This window comes from Lotus japonicus, chromosome 3 (assembly GCF_012489685.1).
Source record: "Lotus japonicus ecotype B-129 chromosome 3, LjGifu_v1.2".
Lineage (NCBI taxonomy): Eukaryota > Viridiplantae > Streptophyta > Magnoliopsida > Fabales > Fabaceae > Lotus > Lotus japonicus.
In genome coordinates, this window is record NC_080043.1 from 85,290,166 (window position 1) to 85,308,996 (window position 18,831).

At 35.0% G+C, this 18,831-nt stretch overlaps 2 protein-coding genes across 2 annotated transcripts; both read left to right on the forward strand.

Annotated features, from left to right (window-relative positions):
* The first annotated feature begins 1,362 nt into the window (after window positions 1–1,362).
* Window positions 1,363–1,914, forward strand: LOC130742875 (uncharacterized). The gene has a single exon (XM_057594973.1). The coding sequence runs from the start codon at window positions 1,471–1,473 to the stop codon at window positions 1,750–1,752; it is 282 nt and encodes a 93-aa protein (XP_057450956.1). The 5' UTR covers window positions 1,363–1,470; the 3' UTR covers window positions 1,753–1,914.
* Window positions 1,915–7,946: 6,032 nt separating this feature from the next.
* LOC130746744 (vesicle-associated protein 4-2-like) lies at window positions 7,947–11,626 on the forward strand. Its single transcript, XM_057599461.1, has 7 exons — window positions 7,947–8,522; window positions 8,814–8,884; window positions 9,410–9,491; window positions 9,590–9,708; window positions 10,870–10,947; window positions 11,030–11,149; window positions 11,253–11,626. Exons 1-7 carry the CDS (start codon window positions 8,252–8,254, stop codon window positions 11,310–11,312), a joined length of 801 nt encoding a protein of 266 aa, XP_057455444.1. The 5' UTR covers window positions 7,947–8,251; the 3' UTR covers window positions 11,313–11,626.
* Window positions 11,627–18,831: the final 7,205 nt, after the last annotated feature.

Consider the following 18,831-nt stretch of genomic DNA (forward strand, 5'->3'; position numbering starts at 1 on the left):
AAGTATAATTTAATAGTTGCACATCATACTAGTAAAATTAAATAAGAGCAATCTAGTCAAATTATGCTATCAATAATTGTTTTCTTACTCTTTGTGCCACAACCTTAAACTACAAACTTTTTGAAACGGAGGGAGTATTACTATCCTCTTTCCTATTTAATCGTACAAAGAGAGAAAAAACATACAGTATATGTTAAAGAGTGCAATTAATTTTGTTAATTTTAGAGAGTAATATTTTTTTCCTATTTTACTCTCTAGAATATGTTTTACATTTCCTCATTTATTGCTTCTACAAGACATTATTAGAGAAAAAACATCATTTAATACTCTTTTGAAATTCTAAGTGGATAAAATATATTGAGATAAAAATATTTCTTCAAATTGAATGGTTAATAAACAACGGAGGTAGTATGCATATGTATTCGTACTTTAATAATGTTAGAAAATTTGGGTATGATAATCCTGGATAACTTCGAAAATCGTGTTTGCACACTTTCCAAACAAAGTATTTCGACCCTATTCTTGCCTGGGTTCACGAAATCCTTGTTGGGATAATTTTGAAGATCAATCTGCTTCTGGCAATAGAGAACAGATCAGAAAGTAGAGAGCGATTCTGGTTTTGTTTTCTGTGTATCTTTCCTTAGGCTGCAAGCAACCTTATATAGAAGGTTGTGTTTGCACGAATGGTCACGATTGTTCCGAAAAGTCACAATTTTCCAAACAATTTCAAACTAGGGTCACAACTGTTCAGAAAAATTTCGTTCGGGGCGCTGCCCCGCACCCTGCCCGCTGACACCCCAGCCAGGGGCTCCGCCCCTTGGACCCCGGTTCGTATTCGCGGTCAATTATGCGTTGGCTCACCGAACGTGCACTCCGCACTAACCTGACTCGATTCCGAGCCTAACGCGTAATTGCATCAACCTATAGTAGATCACATTACTACTAAAATACATTGATGATTCTAAAATCACCAACAAATAATACAGGTGGCCGCTGCTTTAATAAAAAAACACTATACAATTATAAGAAAATAAAAAACACAACTGGACATTTTAATACCTTATACGTGCACTAGAAAATAAATTGTACAGATTATACAAAATTGTACATGTATACAAATACAAATGTACATATGTCAGCGCGACATATGTGACAAAGACACATGGTCCTAAAACTGAGGATGCATTGAACTTGATTCCAAACTTTATCCTAGATTCATAAAAAAAACCATTGGCTTCCCCAAAACCAGTAGCAAGCTATACCGCTTTATGCCACTGGTTTTCCCAAAATTTTGGTAGTTTTTCCTTAGTGACCTTGACACATCAACCACAATCTTAGTATATATATAAGAACATCTTCACTCCAATTATTCCAATTCAATCCAAAATCTCACCAAATACTTCTTCTCTCAAGTTTCATTAATATTTCTTTAGTAATCTGAAAAGCAAAGCACTAGAGTTTCTTAATTTCATGATGAGTTCAGCAAGCAGAGCATGGACAGTAGCAGCAAGTGTTGGAGTTGTGGAGGCCTTGAAAGACCAAGGCTTGTGCAGGTGGAACAGTGTCATAAGATCAGCTCAACATCATGTCAAAAACCATTTGAGATCATTGCCTCAGGCAAAGAAGCTTTCCTCCTCATCCTCCTCTTCTGCTATGGTTTCCAGCAGATCATTAAAGGAAGAAGAAGCAAAAAAGTCAGAGGAATCCTTGAGAACAGTCATGTACTTGAGCTGCTGGGGTCCCAACAATTAACTAGGGCTAGAGTCACCAGGGCAATCACAAAAGATTGTGTTTCTGATTGAACCTGTAATGGTGCAATTGTATATAGGATATCCAGAACTGGTTTTCCATTGTGACAGAAATTGATGTAAATTTTGATAAATGGAAGATGGAAAAGCTAAGAATTAATTCCAATTTTTATCTGTGATCTTTAGTAGTAGCATATCATTCTTCACTTTCATTTCATTTCACTAATGCTGCCCCTTCTGGCATGAATTTACTGTATAACAATTCAGTTAAACCAAAGCTTATTCTAAAATAGATGAAAATCAATATAAGCATGGTTGAAGAATAAGACTCTAGTTGATCACTACAATCCGACCTACTAGGTGACTTCAGAACTAGAATGTTATCAATGCTATACTGTGGAAAGCACTGGAGAAGCTGAGCTAGGTCCTATGAAGCATTATCTGTGACAAAAGAGCTACCAGTTTTACCCAAATCAACAACTGATAGGACTTTAGCAGCATCGCTTTCGAGGAAATCACTTGATGGCATCCACAAATCAGTCTAGAAAGAGCAGAGTTCCCATTGCCAATTTTCCAGATAAGATTAGGCTTCATATAACCCCAACAAGAGAAAACACCCCTCCAAATATTAGAAGAATTTCTGCCTTCATTAATAACAGGAACATATCCACCCTCAGTTTTATACTTTGCTCTAAGAACCTGTACTCACAGCTTCTCTGACTGAGTACAAACACACCATTTAATATTCATCATATAGACAGTGTTGACACTTGTAAATCTCAGTCCAAAACCACCTTGAGCAGTTGGAGAACAAACTTTATTCCAAGAAGTCAAATGAATCTTCCTGCTAGTTGTTGTATCCCCCACAGTAATCCCTACATTTCCTATCTATGCTATTGCAAACAGAAATAGGCCGAGCATTGGAAGGAAGGGTTGCTAATACTGATCTAGTCAGGGTCAGTCTACTTGCAAGAGAAAGTTTCCTGGCCTTCCAGTCAGAGAGCCTTTGGTTTGCTTTGTCTATAACATAATGAGAAATTTCCTTAGAGACTTTCTTATGAGTTGTGATGAAGAAGCGGGCCAATTATCTACCGATGTCATTTGTTCTCAGATGATTAAACTCATTGCTTATTTCTTCCTTACAATGAAATGGACATTCTTTGAAAAATAAATCCTTGTTTTATCTCTATTTAGCCTTTGTCCGGAGCTTCTATAAAACAACTCAATGATTTTCTTTTTAACCTCAAATTTTATTAAGGCTAGCTTCAGCATAAAGCACCAAGTCATCTGCAAAAGAAAAAGAAAGATGAGAAAGGCTAGAACTATTCCTACCCAACTTCCAAAGTCCTTGCTCAATAGTTGAAATGATCAAATGTGATAACCTCTCTATGCAAATGATAAATAAGTAAGGCAAAAGAGGAGATCACCTTATCTAATTCTTCTAGAGGGCTAGAACTCTTACGATTCACCCATCAACAAAACTCTAATTTTAATAGTACAGATCCAAGCATGGATCATATAAATGAACTCATCTTGAAACTAGATATTCTTGAACTTTTTTAGTATGAAAAATTATGATATTATCACAGCTATGCCTACTTGGTACAAAATTACATTGAGTTGGCTCAACCAGTTAATTCATAAGTTCCCTTAACCTGCTCGTCAGGATCTTAAATGTATTTGTAGGGTATATTGCGTAGGCTAATCGGCCTCCAAGTGCTTCATCTTAATAACTGATTCCAGTGGTGGAGCCACGTTGAGACAGGGGAGGGCTACAACCCCCCCCCCCAATGGTAATGTCTTAAATTATATATATATGTACCTATCCATAACCTGTAAAATGATATGTGGTGTCCTAGTGGTAGGTGCTTATGCTATATGACTGCCAGGTAACGTCTTCAATTCCTCCCTTGACCATTTTCTAATTATATTTCATTTTGACAAACTTGTAAACTTGTTTAGTCATTAATGCACATTATTTCACTTATTACTACTTAATAACTTTTATAGTTCAAAAAAAAAATTAACTTTTATACAATTAATTAGTGCAAGAATTAAAATATTATTTTATTGTAAGAGGAAAGCTAATAGTCTTTTTTTGGTACAAAGAAAAGCTAATAGTCTTAGAACATAAAATTAATATATAAATTTCTCTAAAAAACTAATAACTGAAAGAATATTTTTTTTCAAGAGAAAAAATTGTAAAAAATGAGAAAAAGCCAATTTCCAACATTATTAATAGAACTTATAATAAATTTTGAAGGAGTATATAATTTAGTTTAGTCATTAACTTTTATGTATATGAGTCCATTCCAAATAAAAAAATTAATTTATCTTTCATAACTTATTTTGGCCCCCTCATATTATTTTTTCTAGTTCCGCCATTGACTGATTCCTACTTATGGAGCGACCATGAATGAAGAAGAAACATGAGAAGAATGAAGAAGAAGCTCTCAGTCTGAATTCAAATCAAAATGAAGCCTCTCATTGTAGGTCGTGAACATGAGGGATTTGAGGCTATATTTTACATATAAATTAGTTCGGGCCAACTTTATCAGTGTTGAGATTTCTCAACCTAAATCACAACTCAACATAATCGGGTTCGTTTTCAGATATCAATTTTCTAAATGTTGGAAAACATGTCATTCAACCTGTTTTCTTCTTACATGTAGATCAGTTCATACCAACTTTATCGATTTTGAGATTTCTCAACCTAAGTCACAATCCAACACAATGGGCTTCATTATAGTTAAATACCTAATCACTATACCCAACCGATAGCTTTGAGAACTATTCAGCATGCATTGATCAGGTTTACCGTCTACCAAATTCATTTACGCCTCTGCTCAAAATATACAAAAATAACACTTTATAGATTGGTTCATGTTTTTTTTTCCTATAAAGTAAATTTTATAGAATAATATTACACAAGTAACTTTACATTTACATCCGTTAAAAAAAACTGTACATTTACATGTAATAATTAACAAACAATTTAATTTGAGTTTCTGTTAAACTTAATGATGATTTAATTCAAATGATGATTTAATTCAAATTTGATATGGAAAAATCTGATGTCTTTATCAGTTGATTCAGTTCTTAGAAATATATCAAATCATACTCTCATTAATACAAACAGAAAAATAATCTAACACCTATATCTATCACCTTGACAATTCTTGGTTTTTTTCTCACGAAAACTCATTATCCAAACATATGAAGGGATTTTTGGTAATTATGTGCTCATAGATAGGGTTCAAGATTTGGAAAAGAAGTGTAGCTTTTGGGTAAAGGGTAGTATTTGATTGTATTGAAAGTAATTACCTTTTCATCGAGTGAATCACCATTTTGGTCCCTAAGAAAGTAGTCACCGGTCATATTAGTCCCTAGAGATCATTAATGGTTAAAAAAATCCCTGTAAGTGTTGACGTCGGTCATAGTAGTCCCTATCTAAGTTTGGCCGTTAGTCCCTGGAACGGAAAGTGCCCATGTGTCACGTTATGTGCCACGTAGGTTTCAATTTAGTCCCCGACATTATCAATTTAGTCCCTAGGTAATTAAATTTAATTAAAATAATGAGTTAAAAAAATAAAAATACAACCCAAATTAATCCCATCTTCATCCTTCCCATCATCTTCAACCCAAATTCATCCCACCCAAATCCTGTTTAAGAAAAACATCAAACCCCAACCCTCAAGCTTGTTTTTCTACCACACTCTTCATTCAATTCATTTACTGGATTTTGTCATGGCAACGTTACCTCAGAAATTAGATGCAAACAAAGCAACCATTAAAGGGTCCCTATTAAACTGTGTTCATCAATTGTTGCACGGTATCAAGTGAAAGCTTTAAATAAGATTTTCACAATCCAGACAAATGGTTTTTCTGTTCAAAACCATGAAAATAAGCAAGTCAATTGACTAGGAGAAAGAAAGCAAGCATAACTTTATTGAAATGAAGCAAAATGAACATATATCTCAACTTTACATTCAGAATGACCCAGAATGACTGTGTTAATTCCACAAACACTAGCAAGAAACGTTTGAATGTTGTTTGAACTGTTTTCACCCAGCAAACCCATCACTCCCTCTACCTCCCACTCATCTTTTCTTCAAAACCCAGCAAATCCAAAACGAACCCCAAACCCACCCACCATCACCTCCCTTCCTCCCTTCAAAATCGCCACCACCACGCTCCTCTGCTTGCCACCGCCACACACCTCGTCAGATCTGTTGCATCGCCACCACGCTCCACTCCTCCTTCCCAGTCGCATACTCTCTCTGTTCCTCTCACGCCGCTCATCTGCAACCGCGCCACCACCACGCTTCCACGCTCCTTGCCGGTTCGAGGAAGGTCGTCGGCGTCGAACAGAGGCAGCGTAGAAGGTGAGAGCGAGGAAGGTTGTGGCTATGGGGGTGCGGCTCCGTTGCTGGTGACTGGGGTGGAGGAAACAGATCTTGTGGTGGTCGTGGTGAAGGGAGGGTGGTGGAGTGTAGGCAGAGGAAGAGATGTGTGCTTGTGGTGAAGGCAGATATGAAACGGCGATCAGATTTTAATTATTTGGCTTATTTTTTATTTTTTTTAATTAAGATTTTCTATTCTTGTATTTTTATTTTTTTAACTCATTATTTTAATTAAATTTAATTACCTAGGGACTAAATTGATAACGTCGGGGACTAAATTGAAACCTACGTGACACATGGGCACTTTCCGTTCCAAGGACTAACGGTCAAACTTAGATAGGGACTACTATGACCGACGTCAAGACTTACAGGGATTTTTTTAACCATTAATGATCTCTAGGGACTAATATGATCGGTGCCTACTTTCTTAGGGACCAAAATGGCGATTCACTCCCTTTTCATCGGATATTATCTATCCAGGTAAATCTAGAACAAAAGGGATAAAGATATGCCCATATGCAAGTGGGCCACATGGCAGAATCAGTGGGTTTCCCGTGTTGTCATTCTTAATAATACCACTAGTAGGTAGTAATGTTCTACCATCATCATAGCATATCATGGAGGTTAATATGTGTTACACTCTTAAGCTAAAAGAAACTTTCCTCTACTCTTCTCAATCACTATAAGAATCACACAAAAGGAGACAAGAAAAAATGAGGAAATAAACGTCAATTTGGTATATTTCTTCTCTTTTTTATGGTTTAGATTTGAAGCTAACTTGATTATTGTGGATGGAGTAATGATATATACACACCTCATTTTTAAAACACTTCATTTCTACCTTTTTTTGTTTCTATCTCTCTCCTTTTATCATCTATCACATCTCATACTTTCTCTCTCTTACTTTTTTCTTTTTTCCTATCTCTTTCCTTATTCCACCTCTTACACCTCAAAAAGAGGTGTGTATGTATAATTATTCATTGTGGATGCTTCTTATCCAAATTGCTTTTTACTTGAAAGGGCAGAAGTCTCACAAACTTTTTTGATTTACTGTTTACCACTAATTATGGATTATATTATTATCAAATAAATTCATTAAAAAATAATATAAAAAGGACACCTACATGCGGATGCAACCATGTGCTGCAGGTGAATCATTTAGCAGACAGTTACAGGTCAATCCTAGTATTGCAAATTCTAAAATATTGTCAGCTTATAAAATATAAACATTTAAAAATATAATTATAATATCTGATTTTTTTTTAAATTACAATGAAAAAAGTTAGCAACATTCTCTTTCTAATACTCTCTTATCGATTGATTAAAATTTAAGAAAAATTCAAGAAAAATATGAGTCACACCTTCAATATAATGAGATAAACATAAATTTCAACTAATTAAGGAGTGTAATCTCGCCGGATTCATGAAAAAAAAGTCTTGCTCACCCTTCTTATAATTCGAACTATACTCACTAATGGTAGTTTAGGTAGCTCATTTAAATAATATAGATTGAAACTTGAGTGTGCGGAAAAAACTATTGGATTTAACTTTTGTAAAACACTCCAATGAAAGAGATGATGAACCTTAACTATCTCTAAACCTCAAATCCAGAATAATATGGGCAATCGAATGGTGACTGGATAATGGCTGATTTAAAAATATTGGAAATATTATGAAATAAATCATTTATTTTCTGGTAGATATAAATTCAGAAATTACCATTGGAGCAAATGATGGCAGAATCTAACCAACTTTAATTAATAGCCGGACATAAAAAAGCAAATCAAATTCATAAAATTGGTAGCATTGAGATCCGAGTTATTCATTCCATGATCCATAAGTGTAAATTCACTCTCCAACCCAATCCTTCTGCTGCCAAATTGTCTCACTCATTAAGGTAGTAACCAGTAACCATTAACCAACACCATTTAGGACAACAGTTGTGAATCAAAGGCCACATTCAACAACCTTGGATTCCTATGTTTGACACAAACCCATAATAATACCATTTCTGCTACAACTGCCAAATCTACTCCAAGCTTCAAACTTTTTGAGCAATTCTGATACCCTTTTGCCGGAATTGGTGGTTCCCGGTCAGAAATGGAGGTGGAGAGTGAAAAACCAGGGTCTGATGTCAAGGGTTGGAGTTTTTGTAGAATGCCTTTTTGGCAAACAAACAACCACATTCCACCATCATCTTCTTCTTCCACCACATCTTACATGCACAATGGCCATCACCAAAACATCAGTTTTCAGTCTGTTGATAGATCCACTCATCAGGCTTCACCCACGGTTTCTTCCGTGGCTAAGTCTCTGCTTCCTACTAGGAGGAGGCTCCGTCTTGATCCTTCCAACAAGCTCTACTTCCCATGTATGTGTTTCTGTTTTTTACTTTTTGGGATTGTTTTCCGTTTGGATTTGTTGCTGAATTGAAGATTGTTTTGATTTCTTGGTCTGTGTCATTTATCCCTTTTATAGCATAGTTAATGGATTGTTGTCTTACCCATTTGTGGTTTCTGTTTACTGTCTTTGTTTCATTGTTGTCCTGAATTTAAGGCAAGTTTTCTTATAATGGGTGGAATCTAGTATCTAGATCATGATTTAAGTTTCCTGTAGATTTTAGGTTGCTGTTTATCTGATTTAATGTGGCTTTGTTTTGTAGATGAACCTGGTAAGCAAGTTAGTAGTGCAATTGCAATTAAAAACACTTGCAAGACTCATGTAGCTTTCAAGGTGTGGTTTCTGTCTCCATTTCTTGTGTTCCATTATTTTCAAACATTATGTTCAACACAAGTTATCATGGGACTCAATTACTCATGTGACAATTTGGTGATAACTTTTTCATTGTATGCTGACACCCTGTTGGAAAACATTTAGCTGTTTCAGCCTACAAACTAGAAAAATAGAAATTTGTTCAAAATGTTTGAGCTAGCTAGACTAGAATTTCTTCAACAACTGTAACAAAACAGGAGGCCCTTTCCATTTTAACATTGTGAAAGTTTTTATCATGGGAGTTTTCCATAAAAATAGTTTCAAAATCTTCAAGTTTTCGCTATGGTGACTAGATGTTAAGTGTAATATGTTGTTCATGAGTCATTACCATCTTCGGATTGGGTTTCGTTAGCATATTTATAGGATAATATGAAAACTTTTATTCTTGTACACTACCTACTTATATATACCAATGGCTTTTTTGTTGCTTCATTATTTATCCACTCTTAAGGTTACTAACTAATGTTATGCTTTATTTTGTCTTAGTTTCAAACAACTGCACCCAAGAGTTGTTATATGCGCCCTCCAGGTGGTATTCTTTCTCCTGGTGAAAGTATAATTGCCACTGGTAATTGTCCTCCTAAACTTGTGTTAAGAAAAGTTAGAAAACTAGTCAAATGGTTGGAATTTGGTGAATACTCTAACAATTATCTCACATATTTGCAGTATTCAAGTTCGTGGAGCCACCAGAGAACAATGAGAAGCCGCTTGATCAGAAAAGCAAGGTTAAGTTTAAAATCATGAGCCTAAAAGTGCAAGGTGAAACGGACTACGTACCAGAACTGGTAACATATTATTTTACCTTTGACATTTAGCATCAACATTGATGGTTTTTATTTATATGCTTGCTTGTTTATGTAAGCTTAAGCTGAAACCTTTCTTCCTGTCACTGAGAAAATTGAAGTTCCTCATGATTGTGTATGTGATAAAATCATATTTTTAGTGGCAGAAGATAGTTTAACTGAATTTTTTTTTTACCACATTAACTGAAGATGTTGATCAAGATCTTAGGTTATGTTTTGGGAATCTGTTAGTACGCATTTCAAAGCACCATAATGGAGAAGCAACAATCTGTTGCCGTGGAACAAACGTGCTTTATCAAACACAATTTTGTTCATATTAGCATAATAAAATAATGAGAAAATAACATTTCATTAAGACAGATTATAAATAGTTCAAGAAATTGTTTTTTGCGCATGCTTTATCTCTTTTGAGGACAACATTGGAATTTTATCATGTGTCTCGGTTTTTGGAAGTAGAGGAGCATCTGGAACCTTCATGCTTATCTATAATCTGATTTTACTTTAATGCCAAAATCTTTCTGGAGACTTTAGTGTTGCTTAACTGTTACACTATTCTCCGTCAGTACTATTTATTTTGAGGCTGTGGAGTTATTGTATCACCCTGGAATATATTCTTGAGTCTTTCCTTATTCCCATCACCCAATTATTGTCATACCTGAATATTGTCTGCTCCATTTTATTCTACTCTTACTGCACTTCATTTTAGGTGTATGCTTATGATTTTGGAAGTTAAGTAACTTCTATCTACTGGCATTACTGAGCATTACGGCTTTTGACTAAACTTGGTACACAACTTCCTTACATTGAATTTATCAAATTGAAGATAAATAAGAATGAAAAATATGTTTAAGAAAGCCTTGAGCTGATTGCAAGTATTAGATGTCTTCTCAAAATTATATTTTCAGAATCCATCTGTTGCAAGTGTGACTTGCAATTCTCACTCCATATAAGTCATACTCTCCCAGAAAATGATTATAGATGCGATTTTAATCGCCCAGGGCACCATTAATTGCACAATTGTGTGATTAAGTGATTATAATCGCGATTTTGACTATTGAGACTGCTTTCTGTGTATGTAATAGCAATTCCCTCATAATGCTTTCAGATGCTGAACATATTTTTGTCATCTGATTCTAACTGCAGTTTGATGAGCAAAGAGATCAAGTAGCGGTGGAGCAAGTTCTGCGGGTTATATTCCTGGACCCTGAACGGCCTAGCCCTGTAAGATTATTTTTCTCAAATATATTTTATGACCTCTATCACTTTATGTGAAGTCATAGTTGAAGACTTTTGTTTCTTAAAGGCCATGGATAAGCTTAAGCGGCAGTTGGCCGAGGCTGAGGCTGCACTGGAATCACGAAAGAAACCCCCAGAGGAGACAGGTCCTCGAGTAGCTGGGGAGGGACTTGTTATAGATGAATGGGTTAGACACCTTTTTTTAACATTCTCTTTTTCTCCTCATTTGGTTGTGTATTGGATGACCTCATTCCATTTTCTCACATTGTGTTCCCTTGATCCATATGTAGAAAGAAAGAAGAGAAAGATACCTCGCCCGGCAGCAGGTCGAAGGTGTTGATTCAGTGTAAACTGTAAAGTATGTCTTTCTTTCTTTCTCTCCTTTCATGCCCTTGAGTCAAGGTCCATAGTGTTCTCCAATTGTGTGTTCTGAAGTTTAATTCCTGGGACACTAGTCTGTCGAATGTGTTGAGTGATGTAGAGAAGTGCTCTGGGGAGTCCGGAGGCACTTAATTTTTCCTTTCCAATGATGTTTGTTGTGTTAAATGCGAGTGAATTAATACTATGATCGGCTGTACTTAATTCTACTTTTACATCATCTCCTATGACTTGTAGATAGCTTGTTTGTTTTGAATGAAATTATTGAACAGGATTTTCACTTTCACCTAAGTAATGCCGTGGCTAGATTTATTTCAGTTGAATCAGATTGCATACTGCTGTAACCTCTTCTTTTTCCTGTTAATCTTGGAACATCATTCTCAACAATTTTATAACTAGATGAAAGGATTGGCTTATTAAAAGTGAGACACTTAGAGAGGAAAATGAAGAGTCATAGTCGTTGTTAAGAAAATTAAATGAATAGATGTGTCTGGTTAAAAGGCTTAATTAAGTGACTCTGGCAATAAGCTCTTATCGCATAAGTGCATATCCATTTGCTAAATTGAGAAATTCATAGTTCATAGTTTGTTACATGTATTTCATCATAATTTCAGTCATTCATTTTTGAATTAACAGCTATAATTTCTCACTTTCCTCTCAGTTGAATTCATCACATTGTATATATGCTTAAAAATAATTTGGAAGAAAAAAAGTATAACCATAAATTAAAAAGTCAATTACTGAGATTGTGTTAAATGGTATACTCATGTATATCAAACAATGGTGTTATTTAAATCCATTTCCCTTGATTTTTCTTCTCAGCTGGTATAAATTGGTGAATACAAGGGTGGTCCTTTTAGGTTTCTTCTCGTAAGTGAACCCCTTATCCCTCCTTTAGAGACGGAATATCTTAAAAGGAAATCCCATGATGGTCAGGAATCAGCTCATTTAGTAATCTCACACCATTTTAATTATATTTCCATAAACAGGATGTGAAGTTCCAGTTTCAGTTTTACTAATAATTTCTATTCTTCTTTGTCCATGCTTCAATTCTATAGACATATTACTTGTTCTATGCAGTTTGTTCAAGCGTTTGAAAATGAAAATCTGTATTTCTTATTAAAAGTTTCTCTTTCATGTTAAAAAAACTTTGGGTATGCTTAAGTGGTTAGTAATGTAAAACATATTCTATAATAGAGGTTAGAAAACCATCAAGGGTTAGTGTTCTGGTAAGGGAGCTGTAAAGTATAGAAGTTTAAACCCCAAAGATGATTGTTGGGAGAATTGGGTCCTCTAAAGTAAAGAAAGTAATTACAGCCATGAATTAAAAAAACCAATAGATGAAGCTGTGATCATACATATGTACAATTCATGACAGATTATGAAGTTATTTAAATCTCAACTATTTGTTTTACAATCTCTAAAGTGTACTTTAGAAGTCACAAAAGATACAAATAGGTGGTTGGGAGGGTTTGGCATTAAGTTTTGAAACAACAAAGGCTATTGCTGGAAAAGGTAAGACAAGTAATTGGCCTTAAATCTCATGAACTACTATTTTTATGAATCTATATATAAAATTTCATCACTCACCCTCACAGATCTATTCATCTTTTTTTTTTTTAATTCTAAAATTATATAGATGTTAATGCTCCAAATTAAATAGAAAGATGATCAATATGATATTTAGTTAACAGTCCCTATTTTTATCTGCAATTTGTAATCTAGAATGAAAATGGTGATTTAACTAACATAAAGTAGATAATGTAATCTCTCATGATCCAATAAGTGGATAGGTCCACTAAAAAAGCGAGCATCAAGCACAATATTCAAGTGCCTATTATAATGGGGAATCATGATGTCAATCCTGAGGTTACCATCATTGATTATTGAGCACCCGACGTGCCGTGTAAAGTAAAGGGAGCAGTATTTTATAGGTTTAATTTCAATTTGGGTCCCTGATGTTTCAGAAATGTGCGATTTGCGTCCCCCGTGTTTAAAACGTGCGGTGAACTCCCTGACGTTTCTAAAATGTGCGATCGAAGCCCTTCCGTCCATATTCGTTTGGTTCCGTCTGTTGACTAAACGGAGCTGCATCCACGTGTTATAAAACGAGCGAATTTACTCCCTGATCTTTCATCTTTGTGCAATTTGCCTCCCTAATGTTTAAAAACAGAATTTCAAAAAATAAATCTTTAACAGATTGTAACAAAACAAGATCATTAATTTGTTTCAGAAAAAAAAATATCATTAAGTGGATAGTAATAACAATTTTCTTCAAGAAAAAAATCAATAACAATTCAAATCAATAACAATTCAAGAAAAAAAATTGAATCTTCAATTCATGTTCGTTAACAAAACAACACCTTTATCAAGAATAGTAATAACAATTTTCTCCCTAGTTCATCTTCCACTTTCAAACACACACATTTATCTCCATCTTTCATGAAAAAACAGATCCAGCACAAACAAAAAACACATAAATAATGCAAGAAACCAGAAATCCAGGAAGATGGGAGGAGGTAAAACCCCATAAAATTTAGAGAGGGATAAGCCATTTTCATCTCATCAGATTTAGCCACCCATTCATCTTTCAGAATCATCGTTGCCCTCTCTGGCTGAAATTCGTGTCCATTGCAAAACCTCAGAGCCACATCCAGATCTGCAGCAAACCATCTATAAATCATCAAAGGAACGAAACCCAGAAAGGAGGGTGGAACTAGGGGATTTGCAGGAGGTGATAGCGTTCCTTGTGAGCATACTGAGAGTGCCGTTCTACATGTTTAAAGATGATGTCCTCATTGAAGTTGTGAGAGTTGGGATTTAGGGATTTGAACAGAAAAAATTGATGTCGATTTTGCAGATGTGGGTTTTGTAATGGAGAATAGATGTTCAGATCTAAAGGAGAAGAAGAAGATAGTGAGTTCAGAAGGAAGAAGTGGTGGTTTGGGGTTGGTTGTATATGGTAGACCTTGGTGGTTATGACTATGGTGAAGAGAGTGAGATTACAGGTGAAAAAGATGAACTGATTTGGATTTTTTATAATTTATATTTAGTTATATTTTGATTTTATTTAGTTTTTTAATTAATTGTTTTATTTTAAATTTTATTGAAACATGAGGGAGTAAATTCGCTCGTTTTAAACATTAGGGAGACAAATTGCACAAAGATGAAAGATCAGGAAGTAAATTCGATTGTTTTATTACACGTGGACGAAACTCTGTTTGGTCAACAGACGGAACCAAATGGATATGGACGGAAGGGCTTCGATCGCACGTTTTAGAAATGTCAGGGAGCTTGACCGCACGTTTTAAACACGGGGGACGCAAATCGCACATTTCTGAAACATCAGGGACCCAAACTGGAATTAAACCTATTTTATAAAAGTAAGTTAATTCATTAAGGTCCCGTTTGAAAACACAGCTTAATTAAGCGCTTATGGTCATAAGCGCTTATGACATAAGAGCTTATACATAAGTTATTTTAAATTTTTTATTGAAATAAATTGAAAATAAGCTATATATAAGCATAAGTTCTTTTTCATAAGCTATCTGAATAGCTTATGAAAATAAGCTCAAAACAGCTTATGGCATGCCATATGTCATAAGCTGTTTGCATAAGCTCTCCTAAACACTGACATAAGAGTTTATGCTATCAGATAAGTTCAAATAAACTCTTTCAAACGGGGCCTAAATTAAGTTTTTGAGGAAGTTAGATTGTTTAGGATATGGTATGGTATTGGTATTCCCATTAAAAATACAAATATATTAGTTTAAAGTGAAGTTCAAGCAGAATAGAAAGTGAATAGATATGTGAAATAAGCGCATATCAATTTTTGTGAATGAAAAAAAGTGATTTAGAAAGTTAGTTTCACAATAATGGAATGTTTTCGGCTAGAAAATGATTGTCTTTTTTACATAATACTATAAAAATATGCCAAAACATTCTTAGAATTCGTTTTATTTAACAGGTGAAGCTGTTGGTGGCCTCGAATTTTTTTAATCAGTCACATCAAAGGAACTTTGAAGTTATATAACTCACGAAATAATGGATAATTAGCTAGTGACTGGTCAGGGTGGGAGGTTTTAAACTAAAAAGCCAGTTACTATGTTCATAGCAAGATATCTAGGGGATAATTTATACCTAATATAAAAAATCTGCAATGGCAAAACAAAGTGCACCCTCATTCCTTTTTTTATGATTCCTTTAATTAAAGATATATTGCACAATAAAACTAAATCCAAGTAATTAGTATATGTATATTAGCACTTGTGGAGTATTTGTTGCAAGGTAGTGAATTTTTGGAACACAAGTGTCTACCCACTAAATTTGCTGTATGTAAAGTGCGTACCGAGTAATCATACACACGTAATAAGTCAAGGCATAGGATTGATTTGCTTCTCAATCAAAGAAGGTTGAAATTAGTTGCACAAGAATAGTATGCTCATCCTTTCTTTTTAAGTGTATTTGAATATCACTTAAGCGTAATATGAATGAACTTTTTTACAAATTTATAAAAAGACTTTTGTGCACTTGTGTCAACGGATATCTAAATACACGTTATTGTCATCAAAATAATCTGCTGTCCATCAATTCTAGTGGCTTTGACACAGATTTTAGGCCTAAAATGTTCCCATGGAATGACAAAGGATTTTTTTAGCTCATCATGGGATGTGGAGTTGGTACTGGCAGACAATTGAGCATGAACTCTTCATAAAAGGTTTTTTTTAGCTAGAAACTAGCTACACAAGTCTTATGGGGTTGTGGACGGTCATAATTAGACAACGGACCTACAGTAGTAGTCCAACAGACCTCTTGGGCCGAAACCAAGTTGCACGACCCACAATGAGGATACTTCCTTTCTTGAACATGACGTCTGAGAATTTTAGAAACCTTCGAGCAACGTTCAAATGACTTTAAGATGATATAAATATTAAGTTTGAAACTCTTTCAAAATTTAATCTGTAAGTTGTTAAGTAATATTTTTTTATTTAATCAATATTTTATTGATGAAAGTCAGTTGTTTTCTAGTGTATTGGAATCATAGAAAGTCAGTTGTTTTCGATTGTTTTCTAGTGCATTGAAAGTCAATATTCTTTTCACTGACGTAGCACTTTCATATTTACAAATGAAGTTTTTTTCATCCAATCTAACAAAATCACCGACAATGACCAAAGTCATCTGTAACTAATTCCAACGAGCCCATTATCGACAGATTTTAGGTCGTTGATTTTTCATTAGTAACTAACGGATTTTGGGCCGTAGTTTTCCATCGGTAAATTTGCACTACGTATATTTTTCAGTAATTACGGGTGGCTTTTGGCCGTTTGTAACTATTTCCAAAGAGCCCATATTCTTGACGGATCTTAGTCCGTTGTTTTTCCACTGGTAACTAATGAATTATGGTCCGTAGGTTTTCCATCAGTAAATTAGCATTATTGACATTTTTAATGATTATGGAGAACTTATAGCCGTAATTAGTGTTTTTCTTATAATGTTGTGTTTGAGGTATGAGTTCTGATTTCTGAATCATAATAACTTGAGGGAAAAGATTAAAAAAAGCTGTCCAAATCATGATATGTAAATCATCTTAAAGCTACCATGTGTTTGTTAGCATCTAATAGCTTGTTTGGATATGTGTTGCGTACCAAATGCCAGAATCGATTCTAATCTTCAAAAACTACTATTGAGAGCTTCTATCACACACCATGCTCAACTTGTTCTCCCAACTCAGTTACAAACATTATACTTAAGACAAAATTGAAGGTAAAATAAATTTCATTCCCATTAAGGTGGAGAAGAAGCTTAAAGAAACAATAAATTTTTTCTTAGTTGCGAGCTACGTACGTACCAATAGTAATTTGACAAGTAAGAAACGTAGGTGAAGGCAGAGAACATTGAACTTGGAAGATCGATTGGAATTTGGAAGTACCCATTTGAGAGTCATGCACATGCACGTGATACCCATCCTGAGTCCATGAGCTGGGCCTCTACGGACACCAGGCCCATCCGTCATCCGTGAATCCTCAACGTGTCACATCACCACACTTCAACGTGTTATTAACTCAGTGACTCAGTATCTGACCAAAAAATAAACAAAAATAAAAAACTATTATAAGATTCCGGGTAAGGATTCATGATGGTTCTGATACAAAGACGAAAATACCCCGTCAACATAGAATAATACTTGCTGGGCCAGAGTCCATTGAAATAGACAGCATAATTGAAGAGAGAGAAAACAAAGAAAAGGACATAAATGTCAGAACATGAATAGTTGCTGCATTGCAATTGGTTCCAATTCCGATTAGTTCCATGACAATGTCCTTTTCGGATAAGCTCGCCACCTGTTTCCTGGAACCTGCGTTCTCATCTCTCATCACAATAAAATAAAATAAATGTCCCTATTAAGAAACATTTTATTTTATCAAGATTTAACATATCATCTAACTCAATTAAATAGCTCATAAAGATAGATTTTCTGGTATAAACATTAGACACTTGAGTCTTTCACTTTAGATAGATACACCCAAATTTGTATATTATAATTTTCCACTTTATTTCAATATAATTTTGATCAACCTCAATTATACCCTACCTAATTTGTCATTTAGTTGGGAGGGGCAGCAGAGTCCAATATTGAAAGGGCACAAGGGCCCACCACTAATAAAAAAAAACCATTTGATTGAGCAAAACCGCGTCTAAAGTGGTTTTCCATTTCTCTATAAGTAACACCTTCCCCAACCTCTCTTATTTCACTACTAACGTGTCCTTTCATCTCTATCAAGAATCAAGAACAAGAAGAAGAAGAAGATTTAAACAAAGATGAGTTACTTGAACCGTGTTTGGGTGGCGGCGACGGTGGCGGTGGCACAAGGCCACACCGACTCAGGCCGCAAGTGCAAGACGGCTGTAGGCTCTATTCACCAAAACCGGAGCCGCCTCTTCGCCGGCGTTGTTGGATCTGGCGTTACCGGAGCTATGGCTGGAAACCCTGACGCGGAAGATCGGTTGAGACAAACCGATGAGTCTCTCCGGAAAGTCATGTACATGAACTGCTGGGGACAGGGCTGAACAACTCGCCTTATCGAAGAAGTGACGCGACTCGGATCGGTTAACCTAGACTGAGTCAAATTAGAATTTGACTCGGAGTGAAGGGGGAATTGGTTTCGATCTTGTAAATTGTAGATAGTACATGAGAAGATGATGATGATAATGAAAGAAATGCTTTGAATTGAAACACCTTCAATTGCACACGAATTTTTCACATCAAACCTAATAATCTAAGATTATGGTTGCATTAAAAATAATCTTAAACTAATTGTTATAGTTTTAACAAGATTTGATCGTTTAGGCCATTTTATTTAGAACTTTAATAGAATCTTGGGTGTTCTAATTCATCTACTAATGATTAATAAGTTGCTGATTACTGATCAATTGATATATATATATCTATATATATGACTACCGATTGCTATTTTGATTTACAGCTCGTTT

What these genes read in the sequence shown, in the direction of transcription:
- LOC130742875 (XM_057594973.1), top strand. Translation starts at nt 1,471, where the DNA reads ATGATGAGTTCAGCAAGCAGAGCATGGACAGTAGCAGCAAGTGTTGGA.
- LOC130746744 (XM_057599461.1), top strand. Translation starts at nt 8,252, where the DNA reads ATGGAGGTGGAGAGTGAAAAACCAGGGTCTGATGTCAAGGGTTGGAGT. An exon ending in CAACAAGCTCTACTTCCCAT is followed by an intron (nt 8,523 to 8,813) that starts GTATGTGTTTCT and finishes TTTGTTTTGTAG; the next exon opens with ATGAACCTGGTAAGCAAGTT. An exon ending in CGGACTACGTACCAGAACTG is followed by an intron (nt 9,709 to 10,869) that starts GTAACATATTAT and finishes TTCTAACTGCAG; the next exon opens with TTTGATGAGCAAAGAGATCA.